This window comes from Protopterus annectens, chromosome 13.part0, assembly GCF_019279795.1.
Source record: "Protopterus annectens isolate FY-2018-M chromosome 13.part0, PAN1.0, whole genome shotgun sequence".
Lineage (NCBI taxonomy): Eukaryota > Metazoa > Chordata > Ceratodontiformes > Protopteridae > Protopterus > Protopterus annectens.
In genome coordinates this window covers 118733348-118750063 of record NC_056747.1, presented here as the reverse complement: position 1 = coordinate 118750063, position 16716 = coordinate 118733348, and the positions used below count along the sequence as shown (strand labels likewise).

The 16716-nt window shown below is 37.4% G+C and overlaps 1 protein-coding gene across 4 annotated transcripts in view; it reads left to right on the top strand.

Annotated features, from left to right (window-relative positions):
* Positions 1–1759, top strand: part of LOC122817640 (FYN-binding protein 1-like) — a 688236-nt gene extending 686477 nt beyond the window's left edge. For all 4 annotated transcript variants that reach the window (XM_044090698.1, XM_044090697.1, XM_044090696.1 and 1 more), the window contains exon 16: positions 925–1759. In XM_044090698.1, coding sequence (XP_043946633.1) covers positions 925–944 — 20 coding nt within the window. In that variant the 3' untranslated portion in view covers positions 945–1759. The remainder of the gene's footprint in view (positions 1–924) is intronic.
* Positions 1760–16716: the final 14957 nt, after the last annotated feature.

Below are 16716 nucleotides of genomic sequence, written 5' to 3'. Positions count from 1 at the left end.
CTTGTGATTGCAATGTTTAGTACTGCTCACCACTGCATCCTATATTTAATGGAACTGGTATCTACTAGTAACTCTTAGTCTCCATGGTAACTAATGTTTTTACATTGTACAAGCCCTGAGATGGAGGGCGGGGCTAAACCACAGTCTTGGGTCACTATTAGTTTCATTTTGAGGCAATGCTGCCTCAGAACTGAATGCAATACTAGGACTCATTTTTCCCAGTACTGCAGTCATTCCTGGGGTCACATGACCCTAGAGTAAGACAAAAAGGGGAACAGGTTTATAGCGCCTCACTTTGAAGTGTGGAAAGAAATTGCCTCATGCAAAAGCAACCTATTTATTGTAACTATTCAGTAATATATGCTGCAGTATACGTCTGTGTTCTTAGTCAACATTTGTGATGCGTTTTGCTGCATTTCTGTAATATCTCATAGTCAACATATTCTGAAACTTTGCTTTCCTGCCATGAGATTCAGACAATCATCAGATTGTGCATTGATTAAATTTTAGATATTGTATGTATATGTGTGTGTTAGTGTGTGCGTGTGTGTGTAAGAGAAATAGGAAATTATTGTTTTGTAATACTGGATAATATTGGATAACAAGTTAACATCTTTTCCTGGAAATGTCACCTTGAAAACTTCACAGTATGTTCACATTCTGAGACATGAGGCAGTTCACAAAAAAGTATGTCACTTAAGACTCTGATTACTTTTGCTGGCATTTAAAATTTCAAAACCTAAAATGTTTTTAAAGCTCTATTTTTTTAGAAGTTAACATGTAAATGCTAAGAAACTTGAGAAATTCCTTTTCTGCTGACATCCACAGCATCTTTCCAGTAAGCTTCTCTCCGTTATGAAACAATTCTTGCTCATGTTTTGAAAAATAACTAAACCACAATTTTTTGTGTTAATTTCTTTGCAGATATCTATGACAATGATTAAAGTGTACATTTTCTGCAAACCTTGCTGCCAAAACTGGACGAATGAACTTGAGTTGGTGCCTGTACTGTGTACATTTACTGAGAGCCATATAACTTTTTCTAAACACAACCATCTTAATTATTGACTAGGCCAAACCACACTTGGCCGTAAGCCTGGAATGCTTTTCCATTAGGATCTTTTCACTACTACATCTCCATCTATGGTACAAAATAAACAACATTGTACAAAGGAACGTTAAAGGAAGTTTTCTCATCTGTTTTGTCATTTCTTCTTAGCGCTGGATCATCATCTGAAATGATGACTTTAAAAGTGAGTCTGAAAAGAGTGGATACAATTAATTGTGGGCTGAGAATGTAAAGCCATTCAGAGGAAGTGAATTTTTGATCAACAGTGAATGAGTAATCAATCGCCTGGGCAAATCTCAGAGCAATCAGACTTTGCAATAAAAATAGTTACAGTTTGCACTGGAGACTGCAACTTTCTACGTATATTGAAATGCACATGTTGATAAATATGCCTTTCAAATTCTCTTTGGTATGCCTAGAAATACATATTACAGGCTCTGAAGTCCTGCTGAAATCAGCTTCCACAGTATCAACTGAAAAGCCAGTCGAGTCATTCTCTTACACTGTGAATTAGGTGTAACAATGGTTGGTGAAGTTCTGCTTGCAGATGTTAGTCTTAACTTTTTCCCAAAGTAAGCAGAATATACTTTGAATGTTGTTGTGTCTTTCGGCTTTTCCCAGTTAGGGGTCACCACAGCGGAACTCCGGTCTACTAATGATTGGCAGTAGATTTTTACGTGCCAAATGTAAAATAAATCAAATAAAATAAATAGTTGCCAGCCCTGACGCACAACCTTTCAACAAAGGTACGCCCATTCATGCATGTCTCCACACAGAAGACGCTCTAGCTGAGAATCGAACCGGACAGCGTCTTACTGTGAGGCGACAACGCTACTGTAGCACCACCACCGCAGATTATATTTTGAATACCTGTGTTAATTCTAAAAGAGAGGTTACCAATGTGACAGCACTGGATCTTGACCCAACAGGTACGTTTTCAGCCCCACAACCTGCTAAGTTTCAGCACTGTGATACTTTCTTAAACAGCACTCCATCTTGTTAAATACACAAAACAGTTGTTACAACAAATAATATGTTACATATTAACTGCACCTTCCCCCACATACATACAGATATGCATACATAAACAGCACACGTGTTTATGTGAAAATAATATATTTAGAGTTAATGACAAAGAGATAACTTGAGGAATATTCTTGGGTGTAAATAATGCCAGAAAAGAGCAAGTCAAAATTATGATCTCCAGTGGCATAAAAGGATAAAGCTCTGACTATGGCCCAGACTACCTGGGTTCAATTAGCAGCTTGGGCAACTGATGGAGTCGCAGGGAGGGATGGGTGTGCTCATCCTGGGTGGGAGGGCATTCATCAACGATGCTCCCTAAGGGGAGGCATGGTCCAAAGAGGAGATATGCCCTTGGACATAGTCAAGAATGCAGGAGACGGGTAAGGGAGTGGGTATAGGGCATATATAAAGAAACCAACATCCGAATGGATACAAAGATGTCTGAGCCCCCCAGGCCACACTTAGGATCCATGACCAGCCCCAGAAATACCAGAGTAAGTCCAGGGTGTAGGAGATTGGTTGGCAGACCCAGCGTGGACATGGGGCACTGCAGAGCCAGGTCAGTGGAATGATGTCAAGGGAACCAAAAAAAAAATAATGATGTAGGATGAAGTAATAATATTTCATATAACTATTAAATGTAACTACACTGATATAATTAATTTGATTTGAAACCTTTATTAAATCTAAAGCATATGCTCACATTTTTGAAAGTGGATGTGATATTTTTCTTGTGCATTTATCACCAGTGCACAGAGTTTATGGTCAGGAAACCCAGTAGTGTGATAAGCAATGTTCGGGCAGTCATTTTTAAAGTTATTTTCCTTTAGTGTTAATAGTGTTAGTATTGTGAATTGCCTCTAGCATGATTTTGGTTTATGATAATTGTGAACAAAAAAAGTATTTTTGAAATTGCTGTAATGTAAACCTGAATCTTAAGTGTAATCCCCTGATCATTGCAGTGAGTGTCACAAGTCAGTTATAATACAAGACTTGTTACTTTGTATTTATGCCTCAGACAGAGTAAAGCTGTTGTAACACTTGCCATGCATAAGTCATTGAACTCAGCAAATGGTAACACTAGAAACAGTGCAATGTATTCCTGCTGGGACCAGGTTATATTTCGGAAAAAGGTACTATCAACAATAAAGGATTAATTCTTGGGTCAGATATGCATGCACACACTGCTATGGCTGTACGTGAAGTACTTTGTTAAACACAATGCTCTGAAAATAAACAGAAATGCTACGAGTACTCAGAACATCATGTAAGGCTCTAAGCTACAGTGTATTAACGAGTGCTCTTGATTGGTCAGATATTAAATATGTGAGTCATGTACTGGAAATGTTCACTTCCTTTGTTATATCATTTGAGAAAAAATTTACACCGTAAGAGGAATGATGGGAAAAACTGTGTTCCACTGCTCCTAGTGACTGTAAAAAGAGTAAGACGAGTTACTATTGCCCACCTTGGTGAGTGTGAAGCTATAATAGTTATTTTTTCTGTGTGGAAAAAAAAAACAGACTAATGAAGAATGTTGCCTTTGCTACTCAACCTGGTTTCATTCACACATTTGTTAAGTTCCTTCCATTTTATTCAAAACAGACAGCTTTCAGTAATAATGTAACAAAACCGGAAAGTAAGCAGTCAAGAGTATCACCAAGAAATCGCCAAGTGGAGTCAGGAACACTTCCAAACAAATTCTTGAACGCAACTTTATTTATGAAATAAAAGCATTTTCGCTGCTATTCAAAACAAGCAGCTTCCTCAGAAAGAATTTGTACAATAAAACGTTTAGCGCCAAGCAGTAAATACAAATTTAAAAGGGGTGTGTTCAAAATGACATCACTACCTCACAGGTGAATGTTATCTTGCAACGCTTTAAAATACAGACAAAGCAATATTACAATTGGTTAAAAAAATTATTAGTTAGAGACTTTTTACCATTAATTAAAGTAGTCACCACCAAATAGTAAAGAAATAAAAATAACACAGAAAATGATGATTAAAAAATACGACCATAAGAATGGTTTATAGAATCAAAAAACTCTCAAAGGAGATACAGTCCAAATTGCTTGAAACCTAGGGGCTAAATACATTACTATGAATGTAAACTAACAGTGTATTCATATTGAACTTGTTTTGTAAATAAATAAACTACCTTACTTTATATAGCTTCTCATTTTCAGCACCACTGAGATGTTACAATTGTCATTGTAGTTTATTTATTTACAAAACAAGTTCAATATGAATACACTGTTAGTTTACATTCATAGTAATGTATTTAGCCCCTAGGTTTCAAGCAATTTGGACTGTATCTCCTTTGAGAGTTTTTTGATTCTATAAACCATTCTTATGGTCGTATTTTTTAATCATCATTTTCTGTGTTATTTTTATTTCTTTACTATTTGGTGGTGACTACTTTAATTAATGGTAAAAAGTCTCTAACTAATAATTTTTTTAACCAATTGTAATATTGCTTTGTCTGTATTTTAAAGCGTTGCAAGATAACATTCACCTGTGAGGTAGTGATGTCATTTTGAACACACCCCTTTTAAATTTGTATTTACTGCTTGGCGCTAAACGTTTTATTGTACAAATTCTTTCTGAGGAAGCTGCTTGTTTTGAATAGCAGCGAAAACGCTTTTATTTCATAAATAAAGTTGCGTTCAAGAATCTGTTTGGAAGTGTTCCTGACTCCACTTGGCGATTTCTTGGTGATACTCTTGACTGCTTACTTTCCGGTTTTGTTATATCTAGTTTGTCTTGCCGGATTTCGTGCAGTCTGTAGCTTTCAGTAATAATCCCAACATATTACAGTGGGATTGGCATCTCAGCTCAGAGTAACATTCTCATCAGAAAGAAGCGTAGGTTTAAGCGTCAGAGAGCCAGTGTATGTGTGTATATATCTTTTATGTACTGAGCACAGCATCTGTTTACTTGACAATAATGAATCCTGAGAAAAAACATGTCTGTACTAGAGTTTATTATATATGATGTTTTATTAAAAGTTATGTTTAAAAAGATTTGAAATGTATGCACAATTTGTGTCTCCAGTTTATTACTATTTCATGTATTCTATACTGATAAAAGGAGATCTAAGTAGCTTTCATTCAGTACCGCTCTGCTGTCTTGAGAGTATTCGCAAACTATACAGCATAGACTTTTTGTTTAACACATTTACATATGTGGAAGTTGGCTGGAGTTCTGAATTAGCCTGCATTTAGGCCTAATGTGGCTCTGGTTATAACATTAAAAAATTAAAAACATAAATGTTTTCATCACGTCCTGATATTCTGGGCTATGGCAATACATCACTATTATTTCAAGTATTTGACAGTCTACACATAATAAATGCAGTGCTTTTTTCTGTGTTTAGCTACAGCAACAGCACCATGAATCATTGACTTCCTACACTGTCTCTGGAAACTCTTTGTGTTTCTTTTTTGTTGAATTATTCTGATTTGTGCTTTCTGTGAGCTGTGTTAAAGCCCTTTGCAATGAAATATTATCTCACAGAATGCAAATAATTTATAGGGGTCTTGTTACCCATAGACAATTTTAGGACCTTACCAATACCCTAATTAGTGTTAAAGTTCCTGGGTTAGTCCTATAGAAATATCGACAGTCAAAATGCCAAGTGCCAAGAAGTCAAAAAAGAATATTGAAAACACAGAAGAAGAGCGAATTTCAAAAATTGCTTTTCTCCTTTAAACTTCTTTTTTTTTTGGGGGGGGGGGTACCTACCCCCTGAACTTATGTATACCAACTCTGAGATCGCCATACCTCAGAGAAGAGAGAATATTCAGAGAAATGGCTTAGTATATGTAAGGCTGCTCTTTCTGCCATTCAATCCCTGTATTTCTACTGGGTCCCAACATTTCAAATGGTTATCATTAGTTAGTCTAGCAGCTCTAATCATTGGTATATTACTGACACTATCACTTCAAAGACCTCATAAAAACAACTTGCGGGATTTCATATTATTCTTAGATGGGTTTAAGGTAACCCATCAAATGTCACTTTAAAGTCCATGTTATCAAAAACATAATAATAAAATGCAGACTTACAGAAGAAAGTTAAAAAAGTCACTCCCTCATGTGCATCCCCTACACCCTAGGGTTGTCACCTTTTCAAATGCCCAAAGTGGGACATTTTTTGTAGAAATGTGAGATTTTGCAGGATAATACATACCCACGGCCAGTGAAAAGGACAAAACTTCACTTTCTTGCCAAAATAAAAGCTTATTCTCATAGCATTAGAGTTGCTTATGCTATTTCATATAACATTTAGGTGTTTCAGACATAAAATAACTGTTTTATGCAACTACTAAAGAAAACTTAGGAAATATTTTCATCCTAAAATCTCAGGACATTTGCCATTTTTTAGTTTTTTTTGCAGGACACAACTGCCTGAAGAGGGACTGCCCCTCGCAAAGAGGGACAGGTGATAACCCTACTACACCCATGCTAAGTTAATTATACTTAAATATGCAAACTCCAAGATCACAGACTACTGGAAATAATAAAAAAATTCTCCTGTTTCAAGTATTCTGTAATCTAACACTAACAGCCCACCTCCCATACATATTTTTCAAACATATATTTATTTCACAACACATAACTGAACAAAGTGCATTCAAAAAGAATGCCTTTCGACAGTACAAGTGTGACTCTCTTAAATCTATACAGTCGCTTGGATATAAGTAAAACTTTACAGGCCAAAAATGAGCACATAACTGTGATTTTACCTAGTACTGTAGTGTACTCATTCCTGTTCATTATATAAGGATTTATTCATCAACTACTCAATAGAAAAGCATTTCACCTTATTACATGAACTTTATAGCACTTTCCTGATCTTAGAAGGGCACAATTTCAAGATGTAAAAACTATGGGAGGTATCTGGCTAAGAATATTTAAAGGGGTGTAGCCAACAGTGTCACACAAGTAAGAAATTTTCTGAAACAATGCGAGATCTGAATAAGAAATGATGGTTTGTGATGTATGGTAGTGAAAATGGAAATGAAATAAACTGAAAGCTGGAGTGAAAGGTTTCTGAGCAGAAAACTGTCAAGGGAATACCCAAGTTTCCTTGTCACAACTTAGAAACTCCATAAAATCCTGACAAGTATCTGCCATGAGGTGAGATGCCACTCAGTGCAGATGCTAGTGACACAAATCACTTGTCTCTTGCAAGACTCTTGGAGAATTTGGCATCATCATTTCCTGAGTAAGTAGTTGAGTGGTGCCTTTCCTCAGGAAGGGCAGTTGGTCCTCTCACAACGTATTTCATGGTATCGCACCCAGTAACAGCATGTCTGCCATGAACAGATTGCAGCCAATTTATATGGGCTCCTTAATTCCAATACGAAGTATGCTGACGTGGGCCCTCTCCGCAAACAGGAATATGTGATACAGGGTGAACAACTTTTTCTAATCTGAAAAGTGTGGAGGATTCTAATTATGAATTATTATTATTATTATTATATATTTAACTTACCTGAAGCATGGGATAAATTATTATTATATAATTAACTTACCTGAAGCATGGGATAAATCATTAGACAAATCAAAACATTGCCATTCGGTACAAAACTTACTCTTGCTTGCTTGTTTGCATAGAGCTTCTCTTGCTTGGTTATTTATTTGTTTGTTTGTGATGTTTAATATTTAAATAAATCTCTTTCAGGTAGCATTGTTACACTAGTAGATTTGTTTAGTTTTCTCTTCGAATTAAGCCAGTCCAGACTTGCCTTGCACATGTGTCTCTTTAGAAGACTTCCCCTCCTCATGGTGGTGCAGTCAAGCCCTGAATAACAGGAAGGACATCATTTTCCTCTTGTCACATTTCTCTAGCCCCATCTTTCTGACCCTCACATATTTTTTTTCCTAAAAACATGCATTTCATCCTTAAATGAGCAAACACTGCTGCTCGGCTCTGCAGAATGAAGGGGAAATCTTGAGAAACATAACACAGGGAGGAAGGAGATAAAAATAATTTCTTTAAATATTGAAGGAATCTAACCAATTTAAGGAAGAAGAAATTCAGAGGAAGTTGGGATAGGAAGAGAAATTGTCGTTTTTACAAAAAGTCACTTGAAATGTAAGGAACTGTTGAAGGTGAAGGGCTGGGATTTGTAAATGTTAGGAATGAGAGCAGTAAGAAAAGATGCAAAAAACATGTTATACTATACCTGAAAAGGAAAATAATAAAGGTGTCATTTCTGGAGAGGATGCAAGGTGGGTAATAGTGAGGGTGTGGCTAGAAGGAAAGGTCTAGCAGCTAGGAAGCATCTACAGTCTAAGTAAGAATTTGTGGGTTTTCTTTAAGGTTTTTCAAAGTTTTAAAAAAAAAATAAGAAATTTAGAACAGTACGGAGTGGTGAGGGTGTTTTTAACTTGAAAACTGGCTCATCAAAAAACATGATATTTTGGAGAAAAAAAAGTATTGTCTGAGAAGCATGAAGGATGTAATAATGGAGTAGTGGAGGGGGCTTGATGAATATTTTGAAGGCACATCATAAAAAATAGAAGCTATATAGATTTCAGAGAGAAAAAGAGAGAGGATAAAGAAAGCAATTAGGACTGATAGGTTTCCTATAAGTTATTGTTTGAGCTGAGTTTCTTTTCTTCTATTGTCAGTCATGATTGCTGATTCAAGACACCAAGAAACTGGTATTAGTGAATCCTTGCAAACTTATATGCGTATATATATATATATATATATATATATATATATATATATATATACATATATATTATTTATGTATGTGTGTGTGTATATATATATATATATATATATATATATATATTGGTTCGGAAATCTGAACACCGAACAATGTTAATGTCAAATGGAACATTTCAGTGCAGTCGAATGTCAAAAATGTTGACTACACTGAAATGCTTCTACCTACACAACACACTACAACAGTTATTTGCAGGGGGGCAAGCCCCCCTGCGCCCCCCACATCCTCCCTACTTATATATACAAACTCCAAGATTGCACTACAGTGATGGTAAGGATACATTTCCCCATCCCCACTATAGTGCAATCTGCACCGCAATGTTGGAGCTGACAGCAGCAGCCACTCGCTCATGTCAGCTTCGGCATTGTGGTGATCATCCTAACAGTTCCGGGAAATGGTTTTCGCACATAGTTCATTCATTCAAAAGACGAACTAACATGTGATAGTAAACCATATATATATATATATATATATATATATATATGTGTGTGTGTGTGTGTGTGTGTGTGTGTGTGTGTGTGTGTGTGTGTGTGTGTGTGTGTGTGTGTGTGTGTGTGTGTGTGTGTGTGTGTGTGTATGTGTGTGTGTGAGTTACGCCCCTGCACTGGCACAGTAATCAAGGAGCCTTAATTTGCACCACTGGCAGCAGTGAGGGATGTACACAATGGGAGGATTACAAGTACACACACATAGTAAAGAACAATTTCCCTTAAGAGCTCACAGAGATCTCAGTCAGTCTGGAGCTGGTTTCTGCCACTTTCTCCAGATCCCCAATAAGACTCCCCACTGGCACAGCTATAGGGTTAAGATCTCAGCTGAGTGGCCAAGCTAAGACCTCCAGCACCCTCTCTGTCCAACCAGTGCTTCGTGTCCCTGCCCAAGAAGTTGACATACGCACACTTTGAGATTTGATTGATATACACACACACACACACACACACACACACACCTGGGAAAGACAGGAGCAGGTTAACTAGCTGTGCCCTCTTTTGCCAAGACTATAAGGTAGTACCAGCTGCCACCAACCACCCTTAATTATCAGCTACTATAAGGCCCTTACAAAGGATGTCCCATTCTACTGTGTAATGTTAATGTTAATCCAAATGGTAGTCTGACCAAGCAAGGCTATTTAATAGTGGCCTGTACAGTGTCACCAAATACATATGCCAGTATGCTAAGAACTTAAATATGTCTCACAAATATCAGCCACAAAGATAGGTCTAAATGTATTTAATAACAAATAATAAAAGAACAAGGCAGTACTCAATCAACAAACACAGTTACTTCAGAGTTCAGAATCACAGGAAATATTTTAAAACAGCATTGCAGGACAGTCTCAAATAAATACAGAAAACATCTAAACTAATCTTTACTATATTCCTAACTATATCTAAAAGAAATTACTGTACCCTAGACTTACTTACAGAGCAAGGCAAATCCAGATGATGAGTGGATGTTCTTGCTAGGTCCAAGACAACATACAAATTGCATAATCTCTCTCTGAGAGAGTTCTTAAGTTAATATCAGACATTACTGCAGGGTTAGCCTGAATGACATCACTTTTTGCCACCTGACTTCAGTTCCCAGGCTAAAACAGAAACTAATAGAATTTTAACATCTCTGTGTGAGAAGTACATATCTCTCAGAAGTTTGCAGAACTTGGAAGTCATAAAACAATAAAACGTTTTTACATTTGAACCCTAGTAATTATTTTTCTCCAAGACAATAGAAAGAAACTTCTAGCTCTAGACATCCTGTCTCCTTGCTGCATTAACTAACTTTTATAGCACATCATAAACCACTTAATTTCAACTTATTTTCTTGATGTTTTGTAAGTTAATCTTCTGTGTTCCAGCAGGGCATGCTGTGGTTACATTCCTGAAGTTCAGTACATAACATACAGTTCTGTATAAATTTATTTATTTATTTATTTAACATTTGTTGACCGGGAAAGTCCGACTAGGTTCCACAGAGCCTGTTTTCAGCAGAGGCCCGGGGAGAAATGCTCCAGATGCATGTCTTTGGAATGTGGGAGGAAACCGGAGTACCCGAAGGAAACCCATACAAACACAGGGAGAACATGCAAACTCCACACAGAAGGCACCCCTGCCGAGAATCGAACCAGAGAACCTCTTGCTGTGAGGTGACAACGTTAACCGCTGCACCACTGTGCCGCCCATCATATCATATCAATATTCACAAATGACATAGAATTATTTACAAAATTCCAGATAGCTGGACTGGCAGTGTCACAACCCCTCCTCCCGAAAACTCAAGCTAGTTTTTCAAGTGACCCTTGAGAAATGTTGCTTGAGAGGGTTGAGCCTATCTGGGAATAACTTACCCCATTCCCAGTCTTGAGAGCCCATCTGTGTTGGCATTGCTAACCCCACTGCAGTGCTGCACTGTCATATCATATGCTTGCAACCCTAGGTTCCACCTTAGTAACTTGGCATTTTGCTGACTGGCTCTATGTAGCCAGGTTAAGGAATCATGGTCTGTAACTACAGTGAATTTCCTTCCATATAGATAACGCTGAATTTCTGCAGTGCCCACACCATGGCTAGGCATTCCTTTTCTATAGCTGCATAGCATTCTTCCCTGAGTTGGAGCCTACAACTGAGATATACCACTTGGTGCTCTTCTCCCTCTGAGGAAACCTGGCTAAGTACAGCCCCCACCCCATGGTTTGAAGCATCCACCTGCACAACAAATTCTCTGCTATAATCTGGACTGGCTAATGCAGAAGGTCCTCCCAAAGCTCCTTTAAACTTCTGGAATGCCTGCTCACATGCTGGGGTCCACACTACCTTATCTGTCCTGCTTTTCCTTGTCAGGTGTGTGAGGGTAGCAGCTATGGTACTATAACTGAGGATAAACTTTCTGTAGTACCCTGGTGTCCGTAAGAATGCCCTCACCTGCTTTTTGGTAACAGCAGCAAGCCATGCTTGAATTTCTTCCACGTTGGTAGACCCTGGCCTGATCTTACCACTCCCCACTCTCTGTCATAGGTAGGAGAACTCTGCCATACCCACCTGACATTTTCTTGGCTTAATGGTCAACCCTGCCCTCTGTAGTCTGCCCAGCACCTCCCTGACATACTGGAGGTACTTTTGCCAGGAATGGCAATATAATCTAGGTAAGCAAGGACAGAATCTCCTGCTCCTGATAGGATACGATCTACCAGCCTCTGGAAAGTTGTAGGGCATTTTTCATCCCAAAGGGCATATTTGTGAACTCATACAAGCCAAAAGGAGTCACAAACATCTTTAGATGTTCATAAAGAAGTATGTATCACTACTTTATTTGTCTGTGAATACTCCCTCATTTATCTTATTAGTGCTATACATAACTTAAAATTAATATTATTTCTCTCTTAATCAGATATAATAGCTAGGAATGTTTAATATATATAGTCAGTTAGGTTCTGCACACACACTTATCTCCTCTGCTAGACTTTAATTTCTTTCAACAAAGTTAAAAAGTTTTTTGTTTATTTATGAATCTGAAATGTTTACTGTCAGGACTTAGTTCTGTGTATGTCTGACAAAACATATGTTTACTTGGGTCCGTTCAACAAATTTTATTATAATACGTGATTTAAACTTGGTACAGACTTCTCTCCCCTTGTAAACATTTTTTTTGTTAGTTTAACGTTTAGGCATTCTAAGCTGACAGTTTACTGTTACCCTTCACATAATAATAGTCTCAAGCATTACTTTAGAAAAGAGAAGCAGTTTCTTTCTCCTTAAATATACCCGCAATTGTTTAATCTGCTAGGCTTCACTCAGTACGGGTAAGGCATGCTTTGACTGCAGAAAGAGTGGTGTAGTGAGTTTCCTTTTTTTTTTTTTTTGCTTTGTGGGACTGGCATGTAGTCTACATTGGTTTGCCTGCTTTGTTGATTCAACAGAGAACAGTTTTTTTGGATGATACATGACCTATTTGATAGATGATTTATTTTTGAAATTGTGGTGTCCTGGAGGTAATGCTAGACGGCATCTGAGTTAAACATTTGTATAGTACTTGGTCTCCATAGAAACTTGGGCAGTGCTATGTTAATTAACAATGAGTGGGATTGTCAGAGAGATGAATAAAGTAGACAGGAGTATAAGGAGATGAGGTGCATGGTAAAGAGAGAGGTGGCAAAGATTAAGGATAAGGCGTATAGAGAGTTGTATGAAAGGTTGGACACTAAGGAGGGAGAAAAGGACCTGTGCTGATTGGCTAGACAGAGGGACCGAGCTAGGAAAGATGTGCAGCAGGTAAGAGTGATAAAGGATAATGAGGGAAATATACTCACTAACGAGGAGAATGTATTGAACAGATGGAAAGAGTACCTTGAGGGGCTGATGAATGAAGAGAATGAGAGAGAGAGAGAGAGAGAGAGAGAGAGAAGGTTAGATGATGTGGGGATAGTGAATCAGGAAGTACAATGGATTAGCAAGGTGGAAGTAAGGATATCTATGAAGAGGATGAAGAATGGAAAGGCTGTTGGTCCAGATGACATACCTGTGGAAGCATGGAGGTGTTTAGGAGAAACGGCAGTGGAATTTTTAACCAGATTGTTTAATGAAATCTTGGAAAGTGAGACAATGCCTGAGGAGTGGAGAAAAAGTGTTTTGCTACCGATTTTTAAGAATAAGGGTGATGTGTAGAGCTATAGTAACTACAGAGGGATAAAACTAATTAGTCACAGCATGAAATTATGGGAAAGAGTAGTGGAAGCTAGGTTAAGAAGGGAGGTGATGATTAGTGATAAGCAGTATGGTTTCATGCCAGGAAAGAGCACTACAGATACAATGTTTGCTCTGAGAGTGTTGATGGAGAAGTACAGAGAAGGTCAGAAGGAGTTGCACTGTGTCTCTGTGGACTTAGAGAAAGCATATGACAGGGTGCCTACAGAGGAGTTGTGGTACTGTATGAGGAAGTCGGGAGTGGCAGAGAAGTATGTAAGAGTGGTACAGGATATGTACAAGAGTAGTGTGACAGTGGTGAGATCTGCAGTTGGAGTGACAGATGCATTTAAGGTGGAGGTGGGATTACATCAAGGATCAGCTCTGAGCTTTCTTATTTGCAACGGTGATGGACAGGTTGACAGATGAGATCAGACAGGAGTCCCCGTGGACTATGATTTTTGCAGATGACATTGTGATATGTAGTGAGAGTAGGGAGCATGTTGATGAGACACTGTAGAGGTGGAGATATGCTCTAGAGAGGAGAAGAATGAAGGTCAGCTGGACTAAGACAGAATATATGTGTGTGAATGAGAGGAAGGATAGTGGAATGGTGAAAATGCAAGGAGTAGAGGTGGCGAAGGTGGATGAGTTTAAATACTTGGGATCAATAGTTCAGAATAATGGCAAGTGTGGAAGAGAGGTGAGGAAGAGAGTGCAGGCAGGGTGGAGTGGGTGGAGAAGAGTGTCAGGAGTGATTTGTGACAGATGAGTACCAATAAGAGTGAAAGGGAAGGTCTACAAAATGGTAGTGAGACCAGCTATGTTATATGGGTTGAAGACAGTGGCATTGACAAAAAGGCAGGAGTCAGTGCTGGATGTGGCAGAGTTAAAGATGTTAAGATTTGCACTGGGTGTGACGAGGGTAGACAGGATTAGGAATAAGTGTATTAGAGGGTCAGCCCAGGTTGGACAGTTTGGAGACAAAGCCAGAGAGGCGAGATTGCGTTGGTTTGGACATGTGCTGGAGAGGGATGCTGGGTATATTGGGAAAAGGATGCTAAGGATGAAGCTGCCAGGTAAGAGGAAAAGAGGAAGGCCTAAGATATGGTTTATGGATGTGGTTAGAGAGGACATACAGGTTGTTGGTGTGACAGAGCAAGATGCAGAGGACAGGAAGAAATGGAAAAATGTGATCCGCTGTGGCGACTCCTGACTGGGAAAAGCTGAAAGAAGAAGAAGCTCATTGCATGATTATCGAAAACTCTTCAAACATCTGAAAGGTTAGATAATTCAAATAAACAGTTTTGGTTTCCCATATCACCACCACTTGTAATCACACACACTAATACCCTGTTTCCTTGCCCATAATTGTTGTATTGTTCAGTTATTGGGAACATCCGAGCCCATAGAATCTATAGAATAGAATCTATCAATGAACAGCTTGATTTCCTACAATCACCACCACTTGTAAATATACACATTAATGTCCATAACTGTAATGTTGTTCAGTTATTGGGGAACAGTAGAGTGAATTTGAAAGTTACTTTATAGGGAAGCATCATTTAAAATGCACTTTGTAGAGAGAGAGAGAGAGAGATAATCTGTTTGAGTTAACTTTGCAGACCAGTTGATGCATGCAGAGTGCTTCTCTGAGTAAAAAGCAGTTTCCTTTCCTTCAAATATGCCTGTAATTGCTTAATCCACTAAGCTTCATCCCATATGGGTGAAATTTGTTTGAATGCGGACTGAGTAGCGTGGCATGCTTCTTTTTTTTTTTTTTTTTTTTGATGTTTTGTGAGACCTATGTGTTGGTCTGCGTTGGTTTGCCTACTCTGTTAATCTAGCAGAGAATAGTATATTAGATAATACATAACTTATGTAATAAATGATTATTAAAACTGTAGCAAACTGGAAGCAATGTTAGACATCTTAAAACTGTACATCCGTACTTGGTTTATTTAGAAACATAAACAGCGATTTGTTAATTAATGTTGACACTGCATGGTCATCGGAAGCTCTCTAAACATCAGAGCAGATAGGAAACACTAATTGAACAGTTTTGGTTTCCCTTAATCATCACCACTTGCAATCATACATACTAAGACCCTGTTCCCTTGCCCATAAGTGTAGTGTTGTAGTGTTGTCTAGTTATTAGAAACAGTAGAGTGATATGGGAAATTATTCTACAGGGAAACACCATTTAAAAAGCACTTCATAACAAGGGAAATGATTACAAGTTAATTCTGCAGCCCAGTTTGGACTTATTGACATAATTTGTAGCTAACTCTTTATTTTATAGTACACAATGACTTTTATACTGATGTTAAGCTGAAGAGGCATATAGGAAAATAAATTGATTCAGTTGACCTAAACTGTATGCTTTTCTGAGAAATGCTGTCCCTGATAATGAGGAAGCAAGTAAGATTTAGAAAGTACAATGGAATGTTACCTTGATTTATAATATTATTAAATCTTGAATGTCTGAAAAACTGCAACTAGTTATGCATCTAATTTATCAGCATTAATGAAATGATGACTATTTAAAGTTTTTCAGAGGTTTATGATTAATTACTCTCTCTAAATGATTCTTTATATACTGATACTACCTCTTCTCAGCCATTAACATATATTGACTAATAAGATGCTTATTAAACTATTAGTCAACTGGATTATACTAACATCATTTTACTTTTATAATAAAAATGGAGTGAACTACAAGGTTTTTTGGAAATAGTCACAGTTTTGATTTACAATATCTCTAGCATAAAGTTGCCTTGAAATATTTTCCCTATTTATTGTCAGTCATGTAACTAATATTTGCTTTGTAAAGTATGCAAAATATTTAAGTGACTCAATTCATCAATATCTTCAAACTTATTACTGTCACTATAAATTGTCTTTAAGTGCTGATCTACTGTTTTACTGATTTATTCTAACTGATGCTAACATTGTTTATTTATTTATTTATTTATTTATTCTAATAGAAGTGCTTACATAATCAATTGTTTATTTGAATGCCTCTCTTTTGACAAACCTTCTCATACAAATCCACTGTAAAGCGATTAATTATTTGACTCTGTAAAGATTCATACAGTAATGAGCATGTTTTCTTTTTTCAATCAAATAATGCTATTCATTTGTGAAGTCTAAATTGCACTGATTATAATCAAACATTATATGTTATATCAATATAT